General features: G+C 28.6%; 1 protein-coding gene across 3 annotated transcripts in view; it reads right to left on the bottom strand.

The window, feature by feature from the left end:
- Positions 1-599: 599 nt before the first annotated feature.
- LOC127282314 (programmed cell death 6-interacting protein) overlaps positions 600-22822 on the bottom strand; it is a 177553-nt gene continuing 155330 nt past the window's right edge. For all 3 annotated transcript variants that reach the window (XM_051306483.1, XM_051306484.1, XM_051306485.1), the window contains 4 exons: positions 19297-19446; positions 18670-18811; positions 11163-11339; positions 600-1027 (listed from right to left, as the gene is read on the bottom strand). In XM_051306483.1, coding sequence (XP_051162440.1) covers positions 909-1027; positions 11163-11339; positions 18670-18811; positions 19297-19446 — 588 coding nt within the window. In that variant the 3' untranslated portion in view covers positions 600-908. The remainder of the gene's footprint in view (positions 1028-11162; positions 11340-18669; positions 18812-19296; positions 19447-22822) is intronic.

Below are 22822 nucleotides of genomic sequence, written 5' to 3'. Positions count from 1 at the left end.
ATGTTGAAATAGTAATACAGTAACGATTTCAAAAATAACATTATTAATTTTGTGAGATCAAAATTCCGATAACTTTTCGTCAAATAAAAATAAAATTTTAATTTTGCATAAAAAATTACAGATACCACGCGCGTTTACGCGCGTTTCTTTTACCTTGTTAATAAAATAAAGTTTTATCTATAGTATCTACATTTGAAAGATTATTTCAAAATTATAAATTTTAGTGTTGAAAGTCAGAACTAAAAATACCGCCTCAAGTCATTACCATGAGGAATGATAATACAGGTCCACAAAATTTATGATATATCAGAGTGGTTTCCCATGTATTTTTGTGTGCTCAACTCGATTCTATCTTAAAACGGTAAAAATACTTTTCGAAATATATTTAGACGAATTTAAAAGGTCATAGGTAAATCTCACGTGGAATCGCCCATATATATATTTATATATGTCGAAGAACCAGAAGAAGGAGGTGGATGTATCAGGTTGGCTTTCTCCTGAAGTCGAAAAACATAAAGATACATAAAACAGCGTGTTTGAAAAATTTCGATACTACAATGCTTCCTCCGTGAGGAAGAAATAAATAAAATACAACAAAATAAGCTTGGAAGTATTTATTTATATTTTTTAATTTTTGCATTTATACATTGATATTGATGTTCATTTACAATTAATGTACAAAAAAATTTTAACTTTTATTATTTTTCATGGTAATTACATTTTTAATTTTTTTATGAAAATAAAGTAATAGTCTTAAAAAAAGACTTTTAGATTTTTCCATCTGTTTAATTCATGTTATTACGAATAATTGCAACTTCTACGGTTAGTAATATTTAATTATATTTTTTTGTATACTATATTAAAGAAGCGTTAACACACTTTATGCTGAGAGATCGAAAATGACATATTTATCCATTTCTGTTCCAGGGATTATTTCCATGCAAATGTTGAGTACCATCATTGCGAGGAAATGTTGCATATCCTGCATAGGGAATTTGAGAAGAAGCCTGCGGAAAGTTGTACACACCTGAAATAAGAACACGTTTTGTTTAATGAACAGATTCATCATAAAGATTCCTATCAGAATGGCTTAATGCAGAATTGATATAGGAGTACAAGAATTTTTTTATATATTTATTATTATTTATTTTTACTTATACTTTGATAATATCATTAATTTAATATTAAATTCATAAAATTTTTACTCAGAAAGTTAATTCTTGGAATTAAAAAGTTTTATAGAAGAAGTAGTCCAGTCAAATTAATTGAAAAACAAGGCATATCATGTTTCAACTCAGGGCCTTATTTTTTTACTTAAACCCTTAATTTTGGGGTAAAGAAAAATTACCTAATTTTGGTAGTTCGAACTCCTACCGGAAGCAAAAAATTTTTAAGAAATAGGTGCAAAAAAGAACAATATAATAGTTTTCGAGATACAGTCTCTCAAATATGACCCGCTTGAGGTTTAACATAGAATCTCATTTTATTACCTTTGTATGTAAAATCTCAAAAGGGTCAACTTTGCGAGATTGTCTCTCGAAAACTATTGGAGCTATTACATTGTTCTTTTTTGCAAATTGTCAGGATTTTGTCAGCTTTATTTTTCCTGATGGTCGTTTTTTCAAAAAAATCATTTGTTTCAAAGCTATATTGGAAAAACTAACAGATACCGGATTTTGGCAAAAATCTCGAAAAATGGGTTTTTTACGGAAGCTATATCTCGGTCAATTTTTGAGCTACTGGGTTCATCTTTTTATCAAACTACTCAGAATTTTATAGACTTTCTCTTTTATACTAATTATTTTTATGCTAAACAGTTATGGAAGGCGGCGATTTGAAAAAAACTGATTTTTTGTACCTATTTCTTTAAAAAAATTTATTAGGAGTTCGACGTACCAAATTTAGGTAATTTATTTTTACCCCAAAATAAAAAGTTTGAGCAAAAAAATGAGATCCTGAGTTAAAACATCTAAAAATGCTAACTTGACTGGACATTCCTAACTTTCGTATTTTTGTTAATTCTTTTTGAAATGCCTTTCATTTAGCGAAAAAACCATTTTCGGTAATATCCAGCCCCCCTCTCTAACGACCCCCATGTACCTATAGTAGCCGAAAGTTTATACCGTCACATTAGTGATATGATGAAAGAAAAGAAAAAAATATTAAAAGGAAAATCAGTGTACGACACAAAAGGATGTATCGCTGCGATAAAATGGATGGACTCCAAATCAGTCACCTTACTGACTACTGCTCATAATCCTATGAAGATTACTTCATTGAAGAAAAAAAATTAAGATGGCACTAAAAGTTCTATCACTTGTCCAGAAGCGGTCTCAGCTTATAATAATTGTATGGGCGGTGTTGATCCTTTTGATCAACTGAAAGAAAGATTGTCCGTCAATCAAAAAAATGGTGGTTTAGAATATATTTCTTTCTAGTAGATCTGACAATAATAAATGCATACATCCTTTACAAAGTTCACAAAGGTAATACAATCAGCCAACTCGATTTTAGACTTGCCCTTCTAAAACAATTGATTCGAAACTTTTCCAGTAAAAAAGAGGGAGTCTCATTCAGATAAGAGGAAAGAAAAGTATGATACCAGTCGAAGTCCGAACGGAAAATGCAAAACATATGCCAATTAAAATTAATCAAAAAAGACGTTGTCATTTGTGTAGTTTGCAAAAGCAAGAGAAACGAAGTACAATAGTTTTTAAAATTTGCAAAGTTACTTTGTGCATAAAAAATTGCTTTTACAGATTTCATTCCAAATAAAGTTTTATAAGTGACAGAGATGTTTCAAAAAGTAGAATTTTAAAAATAACAAATTAAATACGCCTTTTAAAACTAAAAAAATTAGTACATGAGGCATTTCATATGAGAATATAGGGTCATGTCTCAGATTTTTCTCAAAATTCGGTAAATTGTAGTAATAGTGGTGCTAAATAAGTGTACAAATTTTGAATTTGAAATTTTTAATATTTCTCGAGATATTTACAATAACAAATTTGAGCAATATTTTTTTGCTTTACTTATAACTTTTTTCCTATTAAAAATAGAGAAAAATGTTGTAAGTGTTTTTTACGCGGCAGATCTTAAACTTTTAGAAAAAAATTATTTTTTTAAAAAAATATTAATTTTTAAACAATTTGTTTAAAAAATAAATTTTGTTTAAAACTTTTAACCATGTTCTTCCTTATTTAGAAACGCGAAAAAAATCATGAATATTGTTTAAGTCATAATAAATCGATGGTTAAATTTTTGAGATGGCATTATTTTTTTGTTTCGAGATATTAATTAATTAACAAAAGTTAATAAAAAATGAAATAATTTACGAACAAATAAAATTAGAGTAATTTTAACCTTTAAAGTGCATGGGGGTGTTTGAGACCCAGCCCAATTTTTTAACTCTCGAAAACATTACATAAGGGGTTAAACCACTCTAGAATTTTCAAAAAATCAAAAAATTTTTTTTTGCTTTAAAAGGTGACTAAGGGTGTATAGAATAAGAAACAATATCAATTATAAGTCGAAACACTTTTTAATTTGGAAGGTCAATTATACGGCGCAGGCATTGCAGATTGAAGGTATATCCAAAAAGTCGTAAGTAAAACTTTTAACTCGTTTTTCTCAAAACTACATTTTTTGTGCTGGCCGGAAACATGACTTTTACAAATCTCAACCGATTTACTTAAAAATTAAACTGTAGCTTCTCAATAACATTATCTAGAGAAGGACGTACGGATTTTTTTTATGTTGTATATTTTTTTTGTTATAAACAATTTAGTGTCAATTTTTTAAGTAAAAAACTCTGTTTTTCCTTAAAATGTTCGCCATTTTTGCAAAAATCAATTGAAAAAAAATCCCCTACGTCTTTCTCTAGCTTTTAAGATGTAAAAATAGAAAGAAATTTGTTTTTTGTTCTAGTATGAAAATTGGAGCTAAAACCTTTCCGGCCGCGACGTGATTCCTCTCAGAAAGGGTTCCTATCACGTACCTGTAAATTTGATATTTAAAAAAAAATAATTAATGAAGTATATTTTTTTTCTCTTTAAAGTGTACCTAATAAAGATATGTAAACATATTTTTCAGTACATTTAAACTTTTCTTGAAAAAAATTTCTAAAGTTAGGCCTTTTTTTGACGCTCTAGAGTGGTTTAACCCCTTAATCGAAGTGCCTATTTCTACGCTAACGTAAGCTGATATTTAAAAACTAAACCTACGCGAAGTGACAGCGAAATGAAAGATTAACGTAAACCGATCTCCTAAAACTAAACCTACGCGAAATGAAAAAAGTTTCGAAAAGTGACACCCGTGGCGTAAGTTTCACTTTTCACTCATCGTAAAAAACGCAAAATTTCGAAAAAAGTTTTAGACAAAAGTTGTAGACCTCAAAAAAACACATTTTATATTTTATGCATTTTTTTCCAAAAGTCATTATTTTTCGAGAAAAATCCAAAAAACCCAAAACACCATGATAATGAAAACATATACAACAGTCATGGTTAGACATATTATTTGACTTGTATATAGTATCATATTCACCATTACTCAGGATCCAACGAATTTCGCAAAATACTTTCGGCCATATCCACCCCCTCTCGCCAAGGTTTTTTTAAAAAGAAAAGCGAGCAGTACCTTACGTGGCCGAAGGCCGTGTTTACTATTTTGCATTCACCGCTGCTGTGAATTCCATCCCACAATTTCCGCAAAACATAAAATGTATGTTTTTTGAGATCTATAACTTTTATCTAAAATTTTTTTCGAAATTTTGCGTTTTTTACGAGATAATCACAAAAAACCATAATTTTATGGTGTTTACCATGATAATCAAATTTGCGCCAATTTTCACTATCATTTTCGTAATCAGCGCACCAAGTATACCAAGTTTTATTAAAATCGGAGGTACCCCTACTTCGGAAGTATATCCATGGTTTTTAATTATCTACTTTGCAGTAAAAAATCATAAAAAACATTTTTGAAGGATGCAAAACCTCACTTTTCACACATGTTTTTTACTACGCTAGTGTAATGATGAAGTGTACACTTCGCGTAACTATAGTTTTGGAAATCAGTTTACGTTAGCGTAGGTATAGAGCCAGCGTTACTTAATTCGAAAAAATCGGATATGTGACGCCATCTACCTTTTGTTAAGAGCCCTAACTGCAAGTAAAGTAGGTTACTATATTTTGGCGAGCGCCGGTATATCGGTAGCAGCTGCTTGAAGTGGACGTTTAGAAATTCGCGGGTGCTCAACACTCTCCGTGCACGTTGTGGGTGTAAAGTATTTTTTGGAAAATTTTTTTTTGTCGTTAGTAAAACTAATTCGTGCTCTTTTAACGTAAGTACATCTCTAAAAGTGAGAAAAAATTTTATTTTCATTATTTAACACCACCTTGCACTGCAGATGGCGTGAATCGTTACTCAACACGTTGTACGAGGAAGAAAATTTTGGAGGAAAGGAAGGTGACGACGAAGAAGTTACTTCTGATTTGGAGCATTCAGATGACGGAGATGGGGAACATGACTCTGACTTTAAACCAAGTGACGACGAAGTTGACGACGATTTACAAGGGTCTTCGAAAAGAGTGCTCAGCAAAGAAGACGCACTGTACGACGTTCCTCTTTCCAAAAGATTTAAAACGGCTGGAAGGCCTATTACTAAGTTATATGGTTTATGCAAGGAATGTGCGTGCCTGGAATGACCCGAAATACTTTTTTTTTTAAATTAAACATTCTTGACAACTTTTTTCACTTATAATTAGTGCGATGTTAAAAGTTTATGTCTTACTTTTTTACCTAAAACTTGGCATTTCAGATGTGCAAATAAATACCTTTTTTGAAACCACTCTTATTCTAGTTTTTTTTCTGAAAGCATAGTATTTTATGAAAACACATACCAATTTTTAACCGAAAATTTTTAAAATTACGTGAGATTTGATTTTTTAAATAAAAATGTCGCTTTTTCCCGTTACTTTTTTTTAACAATTTTTTTCATATAATTAAAGTGAATAAATGATTAAAGTGCTACTTGCATACTAAAATAGATATGTTAAACCATATAGAATAAAATTTTTGTAACAAAATATTCAATAGCGGCTGAGTAAGCAACCTTCGAAGTCACTTGGGTGTCAGGCACCTGCGATGCGCTGAATGATCGATTTTTCAATGATGCACTTTAAAGGTTAAAAACACCATTAGAATGCTTATCAAAATCCGCATCCAACAAGCGCTATATGAACTATTTTGCATAAACGGGTGTTAAATTAATAATTAATAATAAAAATTATTTAAATAATTAATAACATTTAAGGAAATGAAGATAAACCGTCAATTCTTTTTTTTTTTGGAAGACCATCTAATTCTGTGTCAAAAAAAGAATATTAAGTATTACCAAGAATCAAAAATTAATTATAAAATGTTATTTAAAAAAAGACTGAAAAATACCATGCCGAGTAGGTAGGCAGCCCCCTCCAACTTGTGTCGTAGGGTGCTGAAACCTCAATTTTCAATAATCATTTGTTAATAATTTAGATTTGTTAAAAAGGTTATTTACACTGGTTTTATTTAATACAGAATTAAATGATCTTCCAAATAAAAAAAGAATTGACGGTTTATCTTCATTCCTTCAAACGTTATTAATTATTTAAATAATTTTTATTATTAATTATTAATTTAACACCCGTTTATCCAAAATAGTTCATATAGCGCTTGTTGGATGCGGATTTCGATAAACATTGGAATGGTGTTTTCAAAATTACTCTAATTTTATTTGTTTGTAAAATATTTCATTTTTTATTAACTTTTGTTAGTTAATTAATTAATATCTCAAAAACAGAAAATAATGCCATCTCAGAAATTTAACCATTGATTTATTATGACTTAAACAATATTAATGATTTTTTTCGCGCTTCAAAATAAGGTAGAACTTGTTTAAAAGTTATAAACAAATTTTATTTTTTAAACAAATTGTTTAAAAATTAATATTTTTGTAAAAAAAATAATTTTTTTCTAAAAGTTTAAGGTCTTCTACGTAAAAAACATTCTCAACATTTTTCTCTATTTGTAGTAGGGAAAAAGTTATAAGTAAAGCAAAAAATATTGCTCTAATTTGTAAAATTACATTTTTGTAAACATCTCGAAAAATATTAAAACTTTCAAATTCAGTGCACTTACAGGGGCGATCAAACGGCCGGGCAATAGCCCGGGGCGCTCATTTCACTAAGGCGCCAAATTTTTCATGATGCAAAAATTTTTTTTACGTTTTTTAACAGCTTTTGCAACTTTTCTTCTCGATTGTCTATTTGTCATAATTCTTGTCAACTACCGCACCCTGCTCTAGTGAAAAATTAGTAACTTTATAGTATCTACCTTTTAATTATAACAATAAAGTCACTAAATTATCACTAGAGCAAGATGCGGTAGTTGACGAGAATGATGACAAATGGAGTGTAGGGACTCATCAGAGGTGAATTAAATTTAATTACATTTTTGCCTGAAAAATACTTAATTACATATTGTCAATTTGATAAGCCTATTTATTTTAGAATAATGCTGCTACTTATTTGCAGCCTGCAATTGCATCGTTTTATCATGAGCAAAACTGAGTTCGTCAAAAGCTTTCAGATAAGTAAAACACCGCTGCCAAGTTGAAGTATAAACTTTTTGTGTTCATAAAATGAACACATTGCTTCCCCATGGAGATTTTTTGTGATCAAATTATGGTAACTTATTTGGTATTATAATAATTTTAAGAAGGTGTTAAGTTGTATTTTTGGGTATTTGTTTTTCAAAATTTTTCAATTTCAAAATGTTAATAACTCTGGACAAAATAACAGTAGGATATTCGCTAATAGGTCAAAAGATAAGTCTTGAAAAACTCTACAAAACTAGAGATCTATTGGTGTCAAAACATTTTTTTAACTTATGGGCAAAAAACGTTTTTCTTTAATTATTAAAAATTCAATAACTTTGGATAGAATATCAGTAGAATGTTCGCTAACATCTCAAAAGATGCGTCTTAAAAAACTCTACAAAATTAAAGAAAAATATTCATAGGTGTTCTAACATTGTTTTAAAGTTATGGGCAGAAAACCATTTTTTAAAATGAAAATAAATAATAGTTCATCTTTATTAATATTTCTCAAAGTACTCTTATTATTTGTCCGCCTGTCAGCCCTACAATTAAATAAAATTTATCCCTTTAGATCTTATAGTATTCGAGATATTTAAGAAAATGTAGTATATATATACACACACCAGCACACACACACGCGGAACGACATTTTTTAAAAAAGGGACTTTTTGATACCTGAGGTCGAAAAACATAAAGATACATAAAAAAATTAAGTTCGATAAATCTCGATATTACAATGCTACTTCCACGGGGAAGTAATACATACAATTTTTTTTTGTTTTTTCATTGTACACAAAATTTTATTATACACACTTTGTGCAACGGTTACTTCTCTGGGCATTTAGATTTAATTTAGAGATTCCTACTTTGACACAGGTACTTTTGTATAGTGTTTTTATACATATTTAAATAATATTAATAACGTAATATATATAATATATATAATAATTAAATAATTTGTTTAAAAATATAAATAATTAAAAGTTAATTGAAATACAGTAGTATTATACAGGTCTACAAAATAAGACTTTTTTAGTTTTTTTAGATGTCATAGTGGTTTCCAATGTATTTTTGTGTTGTGAACCCGATCCAGGGTTCCAAAAATGCGTATCACGTCAGAATTTTGAGTAACGTAGGGGTAAAGTCTCCAAAAACCGTGTTTTTGAGGGTTTTCATTTTTTTTCTTCTTGATCTAACCTGCTAGACACTTCTATATAGGCTTAAATGAAAACTTAGATCGTACACTTTAAGACCCATATTTGCAAGATAATAAAAAATTTGAAATTTTAAGAAAATGGTGGTAAGTACCCAAAAAAACAGTGTTTTTAAGGTAAGTGTTATCAGTATAACCAATAAACTTTTTGAGTGACTTGAACCTAATTTTTTTTCGAAATTTCTAATTTTTTTTATCTTGGGTATATTAGTCTTAAAGTGTAAGATATAAGCTTTAATTTAAGTCTATATAAAAGTTTCTATCACGGCAGGTTAAAGAGAAAAAAAAATACTAAAAACCCTTAAAAACAAGGTTTTTGAAGACATTACCCCCACTTTACTCAAAATCCTGACGTGATACGCAATTCTGGAACCCGGGATCATGTTCAGCATATAAAAATACATTGGAAATCACTCTGATATCTCAAAAGAAAATCCTTGTAGACCTGTGTTATTAATTTTTGTTAACTTTTTTATTACACAAAAAGTTATTACTAACAATGTAATACAAATTTCTTGTTAAAATATAATTATAAAAAAACATATAATCCGTTGTTGTAGCTTAGTGCGCGTTAGCATTTAGTGAAAAAAGTTCTTTGATATGACCCTATAATATAACATAAAAAAAAAATTTTTCAGAAAAACATCCAGTGCCCTCCCCTTGTTAGTGTGTTTTATATCGTGCGGTAGTTAGGAGAACTAACAAACAATTGCAAGTGCATTTCAAAAGAATAAACAGTTTCCGATGTTAAATGTGCTTTATTTTTTGCAAAATAGAGTGATTTTAATTTAGTATTATTATTTTTGAATATAATATTTGAAAGAAATAAAATTTAAAAGTCAGAAAAATAATCATTTATAAAAAAATTAATGAATATTTTAGTGGATAGAGTCCTTTACATCTTTGAATCAAACTTTTTAAGAAACATACAATCACTGCCATAATCTTTGACAAATAACTATAACATTTTACAAAAAGTTACATAAGATATTATAGCCTTAGGTTATTGGATTCAAAATTCTTAATTCTGATGTACCTTTTTGTAATTCTCGGTTTACAAAGAATCTATTAAATAAATTAGTTTAAGTCTCACTGAAAATTCTTTCTTGACCATTAGAGAATGAGAAAATAAGAAGGATGTCAGGAAAAAATTTTTTGAACAATTTAAACTAGGTTTTTGAGATAAAAAAATGTAAAGTATCCGGTTTGCCCCGATGGTGAGGCAAAACCGGGTACTATGAAGAAAATATATAAATCATGAAATATTCCTTAACTTCACTGAGAAAAGAAAAGCACGGAATCTGAAATGGAGAAGTTCAGCATCTGTACACCAAGTTGAGCGCAGCAGCAGCGTCACTGTGTGATGGATGCCGTACTAAAATGTGAAACGGATGTTGTGCTTGGCTTGAGTACAGATACTGTACTTCACCGAGAACGAATGATTAATTAAATTAATCGTTCAATAGACTCAAGCATATAGTCAATATAATTAATTATTAATATTATTATTCCATTATATTATTATTATTATTCTTTCATTGTTATTATTATTATTATTATTTATTATGTATATTTTTTTTATTATTCTATTCTCATTATTATTATTTTTTTTATTTATTACTGCATTAGTTTTGAGGTTATGATTTTTAAAAATAATATGTATATTTTTTATTTACTTTATTCATACATTTTAAAATTTCTTATAAAAAATTGAACCTATATTTTTGAAAAATAAATAATTAATAATAATAATCTTTACGATAATGACATTTTAATTCAAAAAAATTTTCTTTTTAATAATAATTAAAACCGTTTAATTTTATAATTTATTTATTTTTATTCATTGAATTATTTTTATTATTAACTTTTTATTATCATTATTGCATTAGTTTTGCGGTTATGAATTTTAAAAATAACTTTTTTTTTATTTACTTTATTCATAGATTTTAAAATTTCTTATAAAAAATTGAACCTATATTTTTGAAAAATAAATAATAATAATAATGAGCTTTATGATAATGATATTTTAATTTAAAAAAATTTTCTTTTAAATAACAACTAATACCATTTTGATTTTATAATTTATTTATTTTTATGTAATTGATATAGTTTTTTTGGATTTTTCAAACTGCAAAAAACTGATTTTGACAAAGAGTAAATGTTTCTAGATCTACTTTCACTGGTGTATTATTATGATTTTCGGGAATATTGTAGTCGACAGCTTGGGGGATATGTAAGTTCATTATAAGTAGGAACAATTTAAATATTAACATAAAAATAATTTAGTCATTTAGGACAAAACAATATGTATACCTTGAATTGAATATGGCATTGTAGCATATGGATTGTACGTTGTTGGCATTGGAGGAGCAACATAACTTTGATAGGTAGCGTTACTAATATTGTGAGGAATTGGCATTCCACCTTGATACTGTAATGGGTATGGTAAATTTAACCCTGAGTCCGTATGTGATTCTGATGAACTTGGTCCTATAAAAAATAAAATGAGTGTTAAATAAGAAATACAATTGGAGAAATAATTTTTTTATAACACCTTGCGTCAAAAACTCGACTAAATCGCTGTCTTTTACGCACTAGTGCTTAAAAGGAGGAAATAGTTCTTTTACGCACACTTTCCCCTTCTATCACAGCAATTTAGTCGAGTTTTTGACGCAAAATGTTATAAAAAAATATGTATGGGACATGGGCGCAAATAGGGGAATTATAAAAAAATCTAAGGCGTGAGAGATTTATTTAAATAAATTTTTTTAGAAAAATTTGCAAAAATATTTTTTTTAAATAAAAACGCAACGGTTCGTGTGAAAATATAAAATTCACATACATATTAAGACAATGATAGTAGGCATGCATTAAAATGCCTATAATCATTGAGAAAAAAAATGAAATGAAAGTTTGTCCGGATAATTGAAAATTCGTTTGATCGAGGTCCGAATAAATGGGTTTTTACTGTATTGGTATTAAAATCAGTCCAAATCTACATTACTATATTTTCTTTCTAATTTAGACGTAAAAATGCAACAATAGACCAAAATTCAACCTCTTGAGTCAAAAATTACAGAACTAATAATATAATTTTGATAAAATTAAATTCTAATAAGTTAGAAAAAAGATATAAAGAAATAAACATGACATCCCCGTTGATAAAATGTTTTTTCGAAAGCCAGTGGAATAAAATGCTGATTCAAAGGATGGTGCTATATAATTCTTATTCAATTGTTTATTAATAAAATTCAAATTCTGTGCCATAAAATGTTAATTAAACCTAACGTTCAATAAAATGTTTATATACAAGAATATCTAATATTTTAAATTTCACCTTGAATACTGTGTTACATCATGCGTTATTATGCATTATTCTTTTTCTCTCTATTTTCTTTTTATTTTTTCTTACCGTTTATAAAGGGAAGAAAATCTGTTTGTACCAAAATTATGTTTCCTTTTTCTTTACTAAAAAATTATCTATTTTTCCTTTTACATCAAGAGAAATGAGTCCAGGTTAAAACAACAAAAAAAGTGGTTGAATGAAATCTACACTGAAATAAATTTCTTGTGTTATCTACAGGATCTCATGTGTTATCTACAAATTGCAGTTGTAGTCTCTACAAAACAGCTGATTTTGGGAAATACACTAATCGGGCTTGTGAACAAAACAAAATTTTTTGGCGCACACGAAATTTTTTTTGAGAAAAAACAGATTATTTTATGATTTGCCCAAACCTGCATGTTGGAAACACTATTTTCTTTGTTTACAGCAGTTTTTTCAATTTGTTTATTCTGGAATTGGTGTTGTGGTTGCCACAATAAATTTTTTTCCGTGTAGTTTTTGAACAAGCATGATACTATCTCTGTGCCCAAGTTCACTGGTGACAGTAACCAGAAATATAGTTGTATTATCTAGAATAACTATTCCTGGTTGTGAGAATCACGAGCGTAGTGAAATTCAGCTAAAACTACAAATGTCCAGTTCTAGTAACGTGGAATGGCAGGTTGCCGTAAAATAAGGTCCTGATTGCAGTAACTAGGAAGACTGGTAATACTAACTAAGTAATTTTCTTTGTAATAACCAGATACAGTAAAACCCCGAATTACGCTACCCCGTTTTACGCGAATTCGGAGATACATGGTTTCTTTATGGCCGCGCGAATTAAGTCTCCCACTAAAGCTGCAAAACTATCGATGGCACTATCGATAGTTTATCATTATTGTTTATGTTGTTTTTATTCATAAAAATGTAAATAGTTTTATTGCTTGCGATTTTATTAAACATATTTCTTCTAATTTCTAAATTATTGTATTTATTTTATATGAAAACTTAAACCCCGATATTAGTCCAGTCAAGTTAGAATTTTTAGATGTTTTAACTCAGGATCTCAATTTTTTTTGATTAAACACTTCATTTTGGGGTAAAAATAAAGAACCTACATTTGGAACCTAAAAATTTTTTAAGCATTAGGTGCAAAAAAATAAGTTTTTGGTGAATTGCCGCCTTCCATTTTAGCATAAAAATAGTTATTATAAAATAGAAAGTGCATAAAATTCTGAGTAATTTCATAAAAAAATGAACACTGTAGTTCAAAAATTGATCGAGATATATCTTCCGCAAAAAACCCACTTTTTTCGAGATTTTAGCCAAAATCCGGTATTTTTCAGTTTTTCCAATCTAGCTTTGAAAAAAATGATTTTTTGAAAATATGACCAACAGAAAAGTTAATGCTGACTAAATTCCTGAAAATTTGCAAAAAAAGAACAATACCAGATCTACTGATTAGGTGGAGTAAGGGTATGCTCCATAATAGAGCCCTGGAAGCAGAGTATGGAGCAGCCGAAATAAATGGCCTAATTTCCTACGGTTGCCCACAAGGCGGAGTTTTATCTCCTCTATTGTGGAGCTTGGTGGCAGACGAGTTACTAGTAGAACTCAACGGCCAAGGATTTTATACGCAAATCAATGCGGACGACATCCTGATAATTGTAAGAGGTCTCTCGTTGGATACACTCTTAGAATTGACAGAGAGGGCATCAGGCATCGTCAAGAGATGGTGTGAACGAACTGGCCTCTCTGTTACTCCAGACAAGACGGATATGGTTATCTTTACTAGGAAATACAAGGTTCCCATTGTGAGAAAACCTGTATTTTATGGGAAAGAAGTGTCTTTTTCCGATTCGGTTAAATATCTAGGAGTGATTCTGGATAAGAAGCTGATCTGGAGAAAGCACTTAGAGTATCAATATAGTAGGTTTTGCACTACATTTTGGGTTTGCAGAAGGGCTATTGGATCAGCTTGGGGTCTAAAACCGGATATGGTTCAGTGGCTCTATCGTATGGGCCTGTTGCCATGGTTTCTGCATGCATCAGTTGTTTTGTGGATTAGAAGCCAGTTGAAAACGGTGAAATTGAAACTTGAACAACTGCAAGTAATGGTGTTTAGAGGGGTTACTGGAGCTATGAGAACCACGCCAACTTCTGCGTTAGGTTTCTTATTGGCGGAGGAACCCCTACACATTTTAACGGTTAAGAAGGCTGCTCTCACAATGATCAGACTTCAAGCACAGGGGAAATGGAGAGCTAGGGGAAAACATACAAAATTCCCAGCCTCTATACTGAAGATCCCAGAAATCAGTATGGGACAGGATAGAATGGTCAAAAGAGTGAAATTCAAACCTCGCTTTAAGACCATTATTCCTTTGAGAAAAGATTGGGAAAAGGGCTGTCCACTTGGAGGTGAACTTTGGTTTACGGATGGATCCAAGATGGAAAGAGGTACTGGTTTTGATGTATACTGTAAGTCTAATGCAACTAAAGTGACATTATCTTTAGTTAATTACACCACGGTTCGGCAGGCAGAAGTCTGTGCTGTAATGACTTGCGCAATTATTATTACAATTATTGCAATTATTTTTGTAGTCCCAAAAAAATTATTTTATAAAATATTATGTATTGGAATTTCCTAAAAATATTTAGGTAATCCTTGAATTTTTTTTAAACCGCAAAATGACAGAAAAAAACTGTGATCTACTGATCAACGCGTGTATTACGTCGATAATATGCATGTATTAAGGTTACAACACCAATTTTTTTATGTATTATATATTTAATTATTTAGTACTAGTTTATTGTATAAATAACAAAAATAATTAATATTAATATTAATTCAATAAGAAAAAAGTTAATTTTCTGTCACTTTACCTTTTTCTCAAACACAAAATAGAGACTGGTAAACACACTACTCTTTAACAAAGTTATTTATTTAATAATAATAATAGCTTAATTATCCAATAATATTGCATAAATCGACTCAGAAAACATTAATTATTACTTCCTAATAGCAATTTTACCAATATTTTAATTATTTTTTGCAATATATTGCCTCAAACCCAAACGAACCGAAACTTGACCGAGCTCAGTCAACTTTTTGGTTTACGTAATCCGCCAGGGATATTTAAAATAGTGGTCTAAAACTTTGTTGTTACGGCCCTGATGGAAAACAGATTTTTTTGTCAACCACCCACAGTTTCTACAGCCTTCAATTTATATTGGTTACTTAAATCAAGTACCAATTTGACGAAATTAATTAAAAATTCACAAAAATTCTAACAAGAATTTAATAAAAATTAAACAGGAGTTTTCTAATTTTCAAAAGTTCTAATATTGGCAAAAATTAATTATCAATGCTTTGATAAAATTTAAATTGTATTACTATTTCTCTTCTTATTTGAGAACGGAAGCACATTTAAAATGTTGTAAATTTTTACGAAATTATTCCAAATAAGATATTATTTAAGTCAAATGAAAGTTCTCAATTGATTAATATTTAAATAGTTTATTTATTAATTAATACTTATTTATTAGTTTTTAGTCTCCTTGGACTAAGTTAAAGATTGTTTTTTCCAAGTAAATAATATTTAACACTATCAAGTATAATTATTTATTTTTTCTGATTTCAAACCTAATGAGAAATATGTTTACTATATATTACTGGTTTAATTTAAGACTCAGCAACCAATTTTGTTTCCTTCTTAACAATTTTATTCCCTATTATATGTATAGGGCGCCAAGGCATTTTTGTCCAGGGTCGAAAAAGGAACTAGGGCCGGCCCCCGCTGAAATCTCGCGCATGCGCTCCACTGAACCGAACGCCTTTAAAAGTCACGCACCAGGCAAGAAACTTTACTTCTACCATTAGTCTTACCGTAGTAATTATTTCTGAGCGGGTTTAACGCAGTAAACACTTTTATAAAGTGATCATACCACATAGAATCTTTTGGAAGCGATTTCACCGCATAATGTTTTTATAAATGGTTTTACCATTAATTTTTGCAATTTGTGCAATTGTTGGAGAACCATAAACACTTTACGAGATATATTGTATACATGCTGTCTCCAAAACAAACCCCTATCTAGGATCATTCCAAGATCCTTTACCTCCATTTTATAAGCTATAGGCGTTCCATCAACTGTAAGAGGAGGTAAAGTTGATAAAGTATCCAAAGATGGATTGCTACCAGCCGCAAACACCATTGCCTGAGTTTTATCCAAATTAAGTGCAAGGTTATCTCTACCCCATGCAACCACATAATCAATGTCCAACTGTATCTTTCTAAGCAATTCACATAACGATGACAATGGGCCTGACAAATAGAACTTAAAATCATCAGCATACTTATGATATTTACTAAATTTAAGATTTTCACCCAGATCAGTTATGAACAAATTAAAGAGAATAGAGGAGAGTGATGAACCCTGAGGGACACCACATTCAAGTCTATCCCATTCAGAGAAATCTCCACCTGTATTCTATGTAAGACTTAAACCACTTACAAACAGATTTCGATAATTTAAAAAGTCGTAATTTTTTAATTAAAATGCTATGGTCTACTGACGGAAATGCTTTGGAAAAATCAAAAAAGACTACTATGGTAATATATTTTATATCCATTGCTAATTTTACATCATTAGTAAATTTTAATAAAGCTGTACAAGTGCTATGTTTAGAGCGACAGCCTACTTGCAGTGGTTCAAGTAGATTATTGTCGGTTAAAAAGGATGTCATTTGTGTACATACTGTTCTTTCAAGAGGTTTAGCCATATCACAAGCAATTGAGATTGGTCGAAAGTCAGACGGTTTTTTGGGGTAAGGAATTTTAGAAACAAGTTTAATGAGGCTTGTTTTCCACTCCTTAGGGTAAATTCCTGTTTGTATAGAATAGTTACGGATATGTAGAAAAGGCTGAAAAATAATTGGTAGAGCAAGTTTAATCATCTTTATAGAAATACAATCAGGGCCCATTGCGTTAGTCTTAATATGATGTATATTTTCAAGTAAGGTTATAGGACATATATCACTAAAGAAAAAATCATTTTCATTAAAGATATCATTATTTAAATTGATGTGTATATTATTATAAGATAATGATTGACGAAGTGGTGTAACGGAAAAAACATCAAAAAAGTCGTGTTTCAGGCACATAGCAGTGCCTGAAAGCAGTGCTCCAAATTTTCTTTTTATCAGGAATAATATTAAGTCATTTTAAAATGCGCCATATGTCTTCCGATTTATTTTTTATCATGTTATAATTATATTTATTATGAGCATCTCTAATCTTGGTTTGGACCAAATTGCGAAGTTTCTTAAAATTGCTTTGATCTGAAACAGTTTTAGTTCTCTTAGCTATCCTACGCAATTTGTTCCTTTCCTTAAAAAGTCGACGCAACTCATGTGTCATCCAAGGCGAGAATCTTTTTCGCCTGCTCAACGCATGAGTGGGAGCAAAAGCATCAAAGGCAGCCGTTAAGTATGAGGTTAACTTGTAAACTTTTACATTTATATCATGCTCACTGTAAATATTTGACCAATCATAAGTCGATAAATGCAAAAAAAACTCTCGCTCAGGAATACTATTAAGGTTGCGAAAAAGAAATAATTAAGAATTGTTTTGTATTGGCGTATTTTCAGCCATAAATTTTATGTTTATTAAATCGTAATTTGATAAAAAAAGGCATTGGAAATTGATCACGAGAAATCACCTTATCTAGATCACTAACAATCATCACATCTATTCTGGTACTAGTATTGTTTATATGGTGAGTGGAATTATGAGGCACAAAGAAAAGACCAGAAGAATGGACCATTGATGTAAAATAGTTTATAATGGGGGAAGATACATTTAAATTGCAATTAAAATCACCCATCATTACAATACTATCATAATTTTGTATAAGAAAAAAAATCTGAGACTCCAAGTCAGAACCGAAAGATGCATTTGTTGGTTTATACACAACTGAGAGAAAACCGTTCTCAGGCATAAACTACTCGATAGACTTCGAGACTACTACAATCCCATCGTCGTTTTATTAATGTTATTCGAGTTCGTTAAAATAAATTTCGGTAACCGCTCGTAATTGTCGATCATCCTTCACGTGTAGTTTTAAGTCAATTCAACGATCAACGTAAATCTGTAATACCGTTTGTTAAAATCATTAATCGAATCCTAGCACGACGAGCTATATAAATATTACATTAACAATCATTATAGTTTAAATTTAACTTTTTTTGTCATAAAACTGTTAAGAAAATTTATTATGGAATTGGAAACAATGTTCGAGGAAGAATTGGTAAGTTAAAAAAATACGTAAAAAATATACGTTACTATAATGAAATCTATTGTTACAGAACTGATTTCAATATTGATTTTAATGTTTTCACTACAAATCATTATTTTATAAAATAAGTATTAAAATTATATTAGCTTTGTTTCTTGTTGTTTTTTCTTTTGGATTAAAATTAAAATATTTAATTACCTTCATGATGAGAAGGAATAGCAGGTGTTAATGCTGGCCCAGAATGACCTAAGTTTGTTGTTAAGTCCTTAAATAACTCTTCTTTTTCCGTTTTACGAGCAAAACAAAAGTCGGATATCTTATTTTGGAAAACCACTAACAACTGAAAAAATTGTTTTATTTAAAAATATTTACAACATGTTCATAAATAATTTGAATTTTAAATAAAGTAAAACAACGATATAAATTAAATGTTCTTATTAATTTTATTAATATTGTTAAAGGAGGTAACTCGTATAAAAAAAAGATTTTTACATTTTTTTCCTTTAAAAATTAGTTTACTATCTGTAGAATATTGCTATTTCATCATAAAGTTATTTATAATACAAATGCGTAAAGTGAGTGATTATACGAGCAACATTCAATATTGCTAAAAATTTAGTAGCTGTGGGGAAATTGTAGTTATACATTTCTATATTATATATTATTATAATAATATAATATATTTTATATTATATATTAGTATTTCTCATTAAGCAAACACGGCGGGGTGTAAACTAATCAAATTATAACTATTATATTACGTAATTGAACTTGAAATTCGAAAATTAAATTATATATTAAATAACTTGTGCCATTATAACTTACTTGGGTTAAATCATTGTAAAATTTTGCACCTTCCTTTAAATTGTTTCTTAGTTCTTTGAAAGAATCAAAAGCTGCAGCTAATTTACAGAGTGTTTCCTCACGAGCAGTACCACTTCCTGATTGTTCTGACACGAATTTTTCATGTTCCATCTATAATATAATAAAACTTGTATTAAATAAAGTAATATAATCGATCTAATAAATTCGAAAAAATCTTAAAACTGTTGCGATTTAATTTCTAAAAAAATCTAGTTTTACAATATATGTGAAACTCACAATTTTTAAAAATCGATTTTTTTTTGTCTTTTCTCTGAGTAGGTATGTGTAGAAATGCTATAGAAACTATTATTATTTTGGTTGGAAACTTCATGTTTTCGTAAATCCGTTTTTCTCAAAACAACGTTTTTGACATTGCTGCCCTACTAGCAGATGGCAGTATGCTTACTTTATTAATGAGGATTTTGAAAAATTGAAATTAAAAACTGTATACGGTTAAAATGCATACGGTTAAACTGCATACAAAGCAAACTACACACGAATTACGTAATTAGTTTTTTAAATAAAATATTAATAATTTAATTCGTGTGCAGTTTCTTTTGTATCCAGTTTAACGGTATGCATTTTAACCGTATACAGTTTTTAATTTCAATTTTTCAAAATCCTCATTAATAAAGTAAGCATTTTCAATTTTACAAATTTATCTCTATTTATATAAGCATTTTTACAGTGTGCAGTTTAATCGTAAATAATTTTTTTAATTCAAAACATATTAATTTAATTCGTGTGTAGTTTTGCCGTATTTAGTTTAACAATGCGCATTTTAATTGTATTTAGTTTATTACATCTGGTCATTTTTTCAACTTTATTTTTTTTCTATATTTAATTTTTCCACGTCCCTTATCTTTTTAAAAGAAAAAACATCTGTTTATTTAGAAAATCATGTTCTTTCTTTTTATTCACCGACTCATAATGTATCTGTTTTTTCTCTTGTTTTCTTTTTGAGCGAATAATGAAACGTGTAACCTTAAGTGGTCAACATATACAGAATGCACTTTTTCCAAAAATCATAGAAACCGAAACATTCGTAAGCAATAAAATTACAAAATACAACCATAAAATCTTTTCGTAACTCTACAAGTGCATCCTCCAGATGTCGACCGCTGGCGCTGCGGTCCTTTTCCTTTCATTTTCGTTTTTCTTACGACAGGTCCGAGAGTCCCTGTCGCCAAGATTTCCTTCTGTTTGTAATAAAATTTGTCTTGGTTCCGAAAATATATATTATACTAAAATTCACACACACATATATAGTATGAATGAATGCATAAAATATTTTAGAAATAATGTAAATTTTTAATAACAATTAACTTCAATAATTAATTTCATTATTATTATTAATAAATAATTAAAATGTTATTTTTCAACAATTTATATTAAATTTTAATAAAAACTAGTAATTATCGAAATTTATAATTAAGTATTGTTTAAAATTATTAATATGAGTAAAAATAATAATAAAAATTATAATAAATATAAAATTAATAAATAAATAATTAAAATTTAATACAATTTAACAATAATTAAATTATATTGATATTTAACAATAAATAATTATAAATAATTAAAATTTTAAATAATTACAACTATAAATGAATGTTAGGTTAGATTATTATACAAATTTGTTAAAATTAACAATAATTATAGAAAATTATAAATAAATTAAATCTAAGAAATGAATTATTCTTAAAAATCGTCGTAGAACCAAAATTTAAAAAAGGTTAAGTAAATTAAGTCAAATAATAATTGTTAATAACAAATTATAATAAAAATTATTATTGTGTATAACAAAAATTTAATCTAATTGTAAAAAGATGCAAAATATAAAAGATCTCCCTTTCTTTGAGATTTTATCCCTACTATTTGGAAATCTGTTTCTTTAAGAGACAACCCACAAAAAGTCTAAATTCAAATTTTATATTTTCAAGTTTTAAAAGTTTAGTGATTTTTCTACAATTATTACTGAATCAGAAATTATAAAGGAAGGACGATTAATCGAATATATTTTGCATCTTCAGGGAAAATTATCTTTGATAAATAAAAAAGTAAGTTTTAAAATCATAATTACTATCTTTTCTTTATTTCTTTTTGAAAACTTCTTTCACTTTCTGAAAATCTTTCACAATTTCCCAATTCCAAAGAATACTGCCGTATTAAAGCTGGCGGTTATTCTTTAAAATTGTATAATTTTACCTATGTGATTCCAAATTATTTTAACCTTTGGTTCCAAAATTTGTTAACGTCACTTTATATAGTTGTGACTAACAAATTTTACTCCTTATATTATGTATTTCCTTAATTTTTCAATTATCTATAAGAAAATTCAATAGAAATAAAATAATCAAAATCAATTCCCAAGCTATTGGATGAGAATCCAGGCTTAAAATTGTAATAAAATTTTTATAACTATAATTTTAATTTGAAATATAAATATTAAATTATTATTATTTGTTATAAAAATTTATAAAATATTATTTATGTTGCATTACGTAACAAGTTTATAATTTTAATTAACCTTTATGGGACTGAGGAAAAAAACACCTTCTATGGACGGACGAGGTACCCGGGTACCTATGTTCAATTTCTTGAAGATTTTGTATCACAATGAGCAGTTCAATTAACTTTAAGTGTAGTGGTCGTTTAAATGAAAGTAAAAATCATATAATATGAATATTTATACATAAATATTGCTAATAAAAAAATATTATTATTAGTTGATTATTAAAAACTGTTCATTACGTATAAGTATTTTGTATATATTCACAATTTCATTGATCTTCCATTCAATAGTATCCGTGTTTATACTATTTGCAATAATACAGCATAGGAAAAGTACGTGTTAACAAAAATTAACAATTTAACATTTTCGCTCTTTTCTTGAAAACTTATTGTACGCTTCCACGAAAATTCGTGTTTGTGCAAGAATAAACAAGACCACGCGCAGCACATTCACACCGTCAGTGTAGTGACAATTTCTCTGGATATACTAAGTAGTTAATTGACGTGAGTATTGTTAAATATTGTTTGTTACAATTGTTAATTTACTATTTTTGTAAATTGAAAATAATAATTGTTTTGTTCATAGTATTTAGCTATGAATAACGACGACACTGGTTCAAGACGGCGATCTGCTAGATTGCAAAACAGGTACATATTTATGCAGATTATTTATGAAATCAAATATAAAAATGTAAGAAATTTATTTTTTATTATTTAAAAATTGTTTAATAAAATTTATCATAATCTTTTAATAAAAATTTCTACGTTTATCTGCATAAAAGGTATGGAGGTACCCGGGTACCTTGTCCGCCTTTTAAGGGTGAAGAAACTTTGTTTATTATTTTCGAATAAATAAATGAAAAAGGTACATTATAAATAATATAAAAACACTTTGTATAGATAAATTTGAGATGTCAAAAAACCTTAGGTCGATACGATTTTAAAAATTATAAAAAAAATCAATTTGAAAATT

The sequence above is a fragment of the Leptopilina boulardi genome, unplaced genomic scaffold (assembly GCF_019393585.1).
Source record: "Leptopilina boulardi isolate dan_hultmark-lab unplaced genomic scaffold, ZJU_Lbou_2.1 LbouV2_297, whole genome shotgun sequence".
NCBI classification, from domain to species: Eukaryota; Metazoa; Arthropoda; class Insecta; order Hymenoptera; family Figitidae; genus Leptopilina; species Leptopilina boulardi.
Note: the sequence above shows the minus strand (reverse complement) of the source record. Positions and strands in the feature narration are given on the sequence as shown.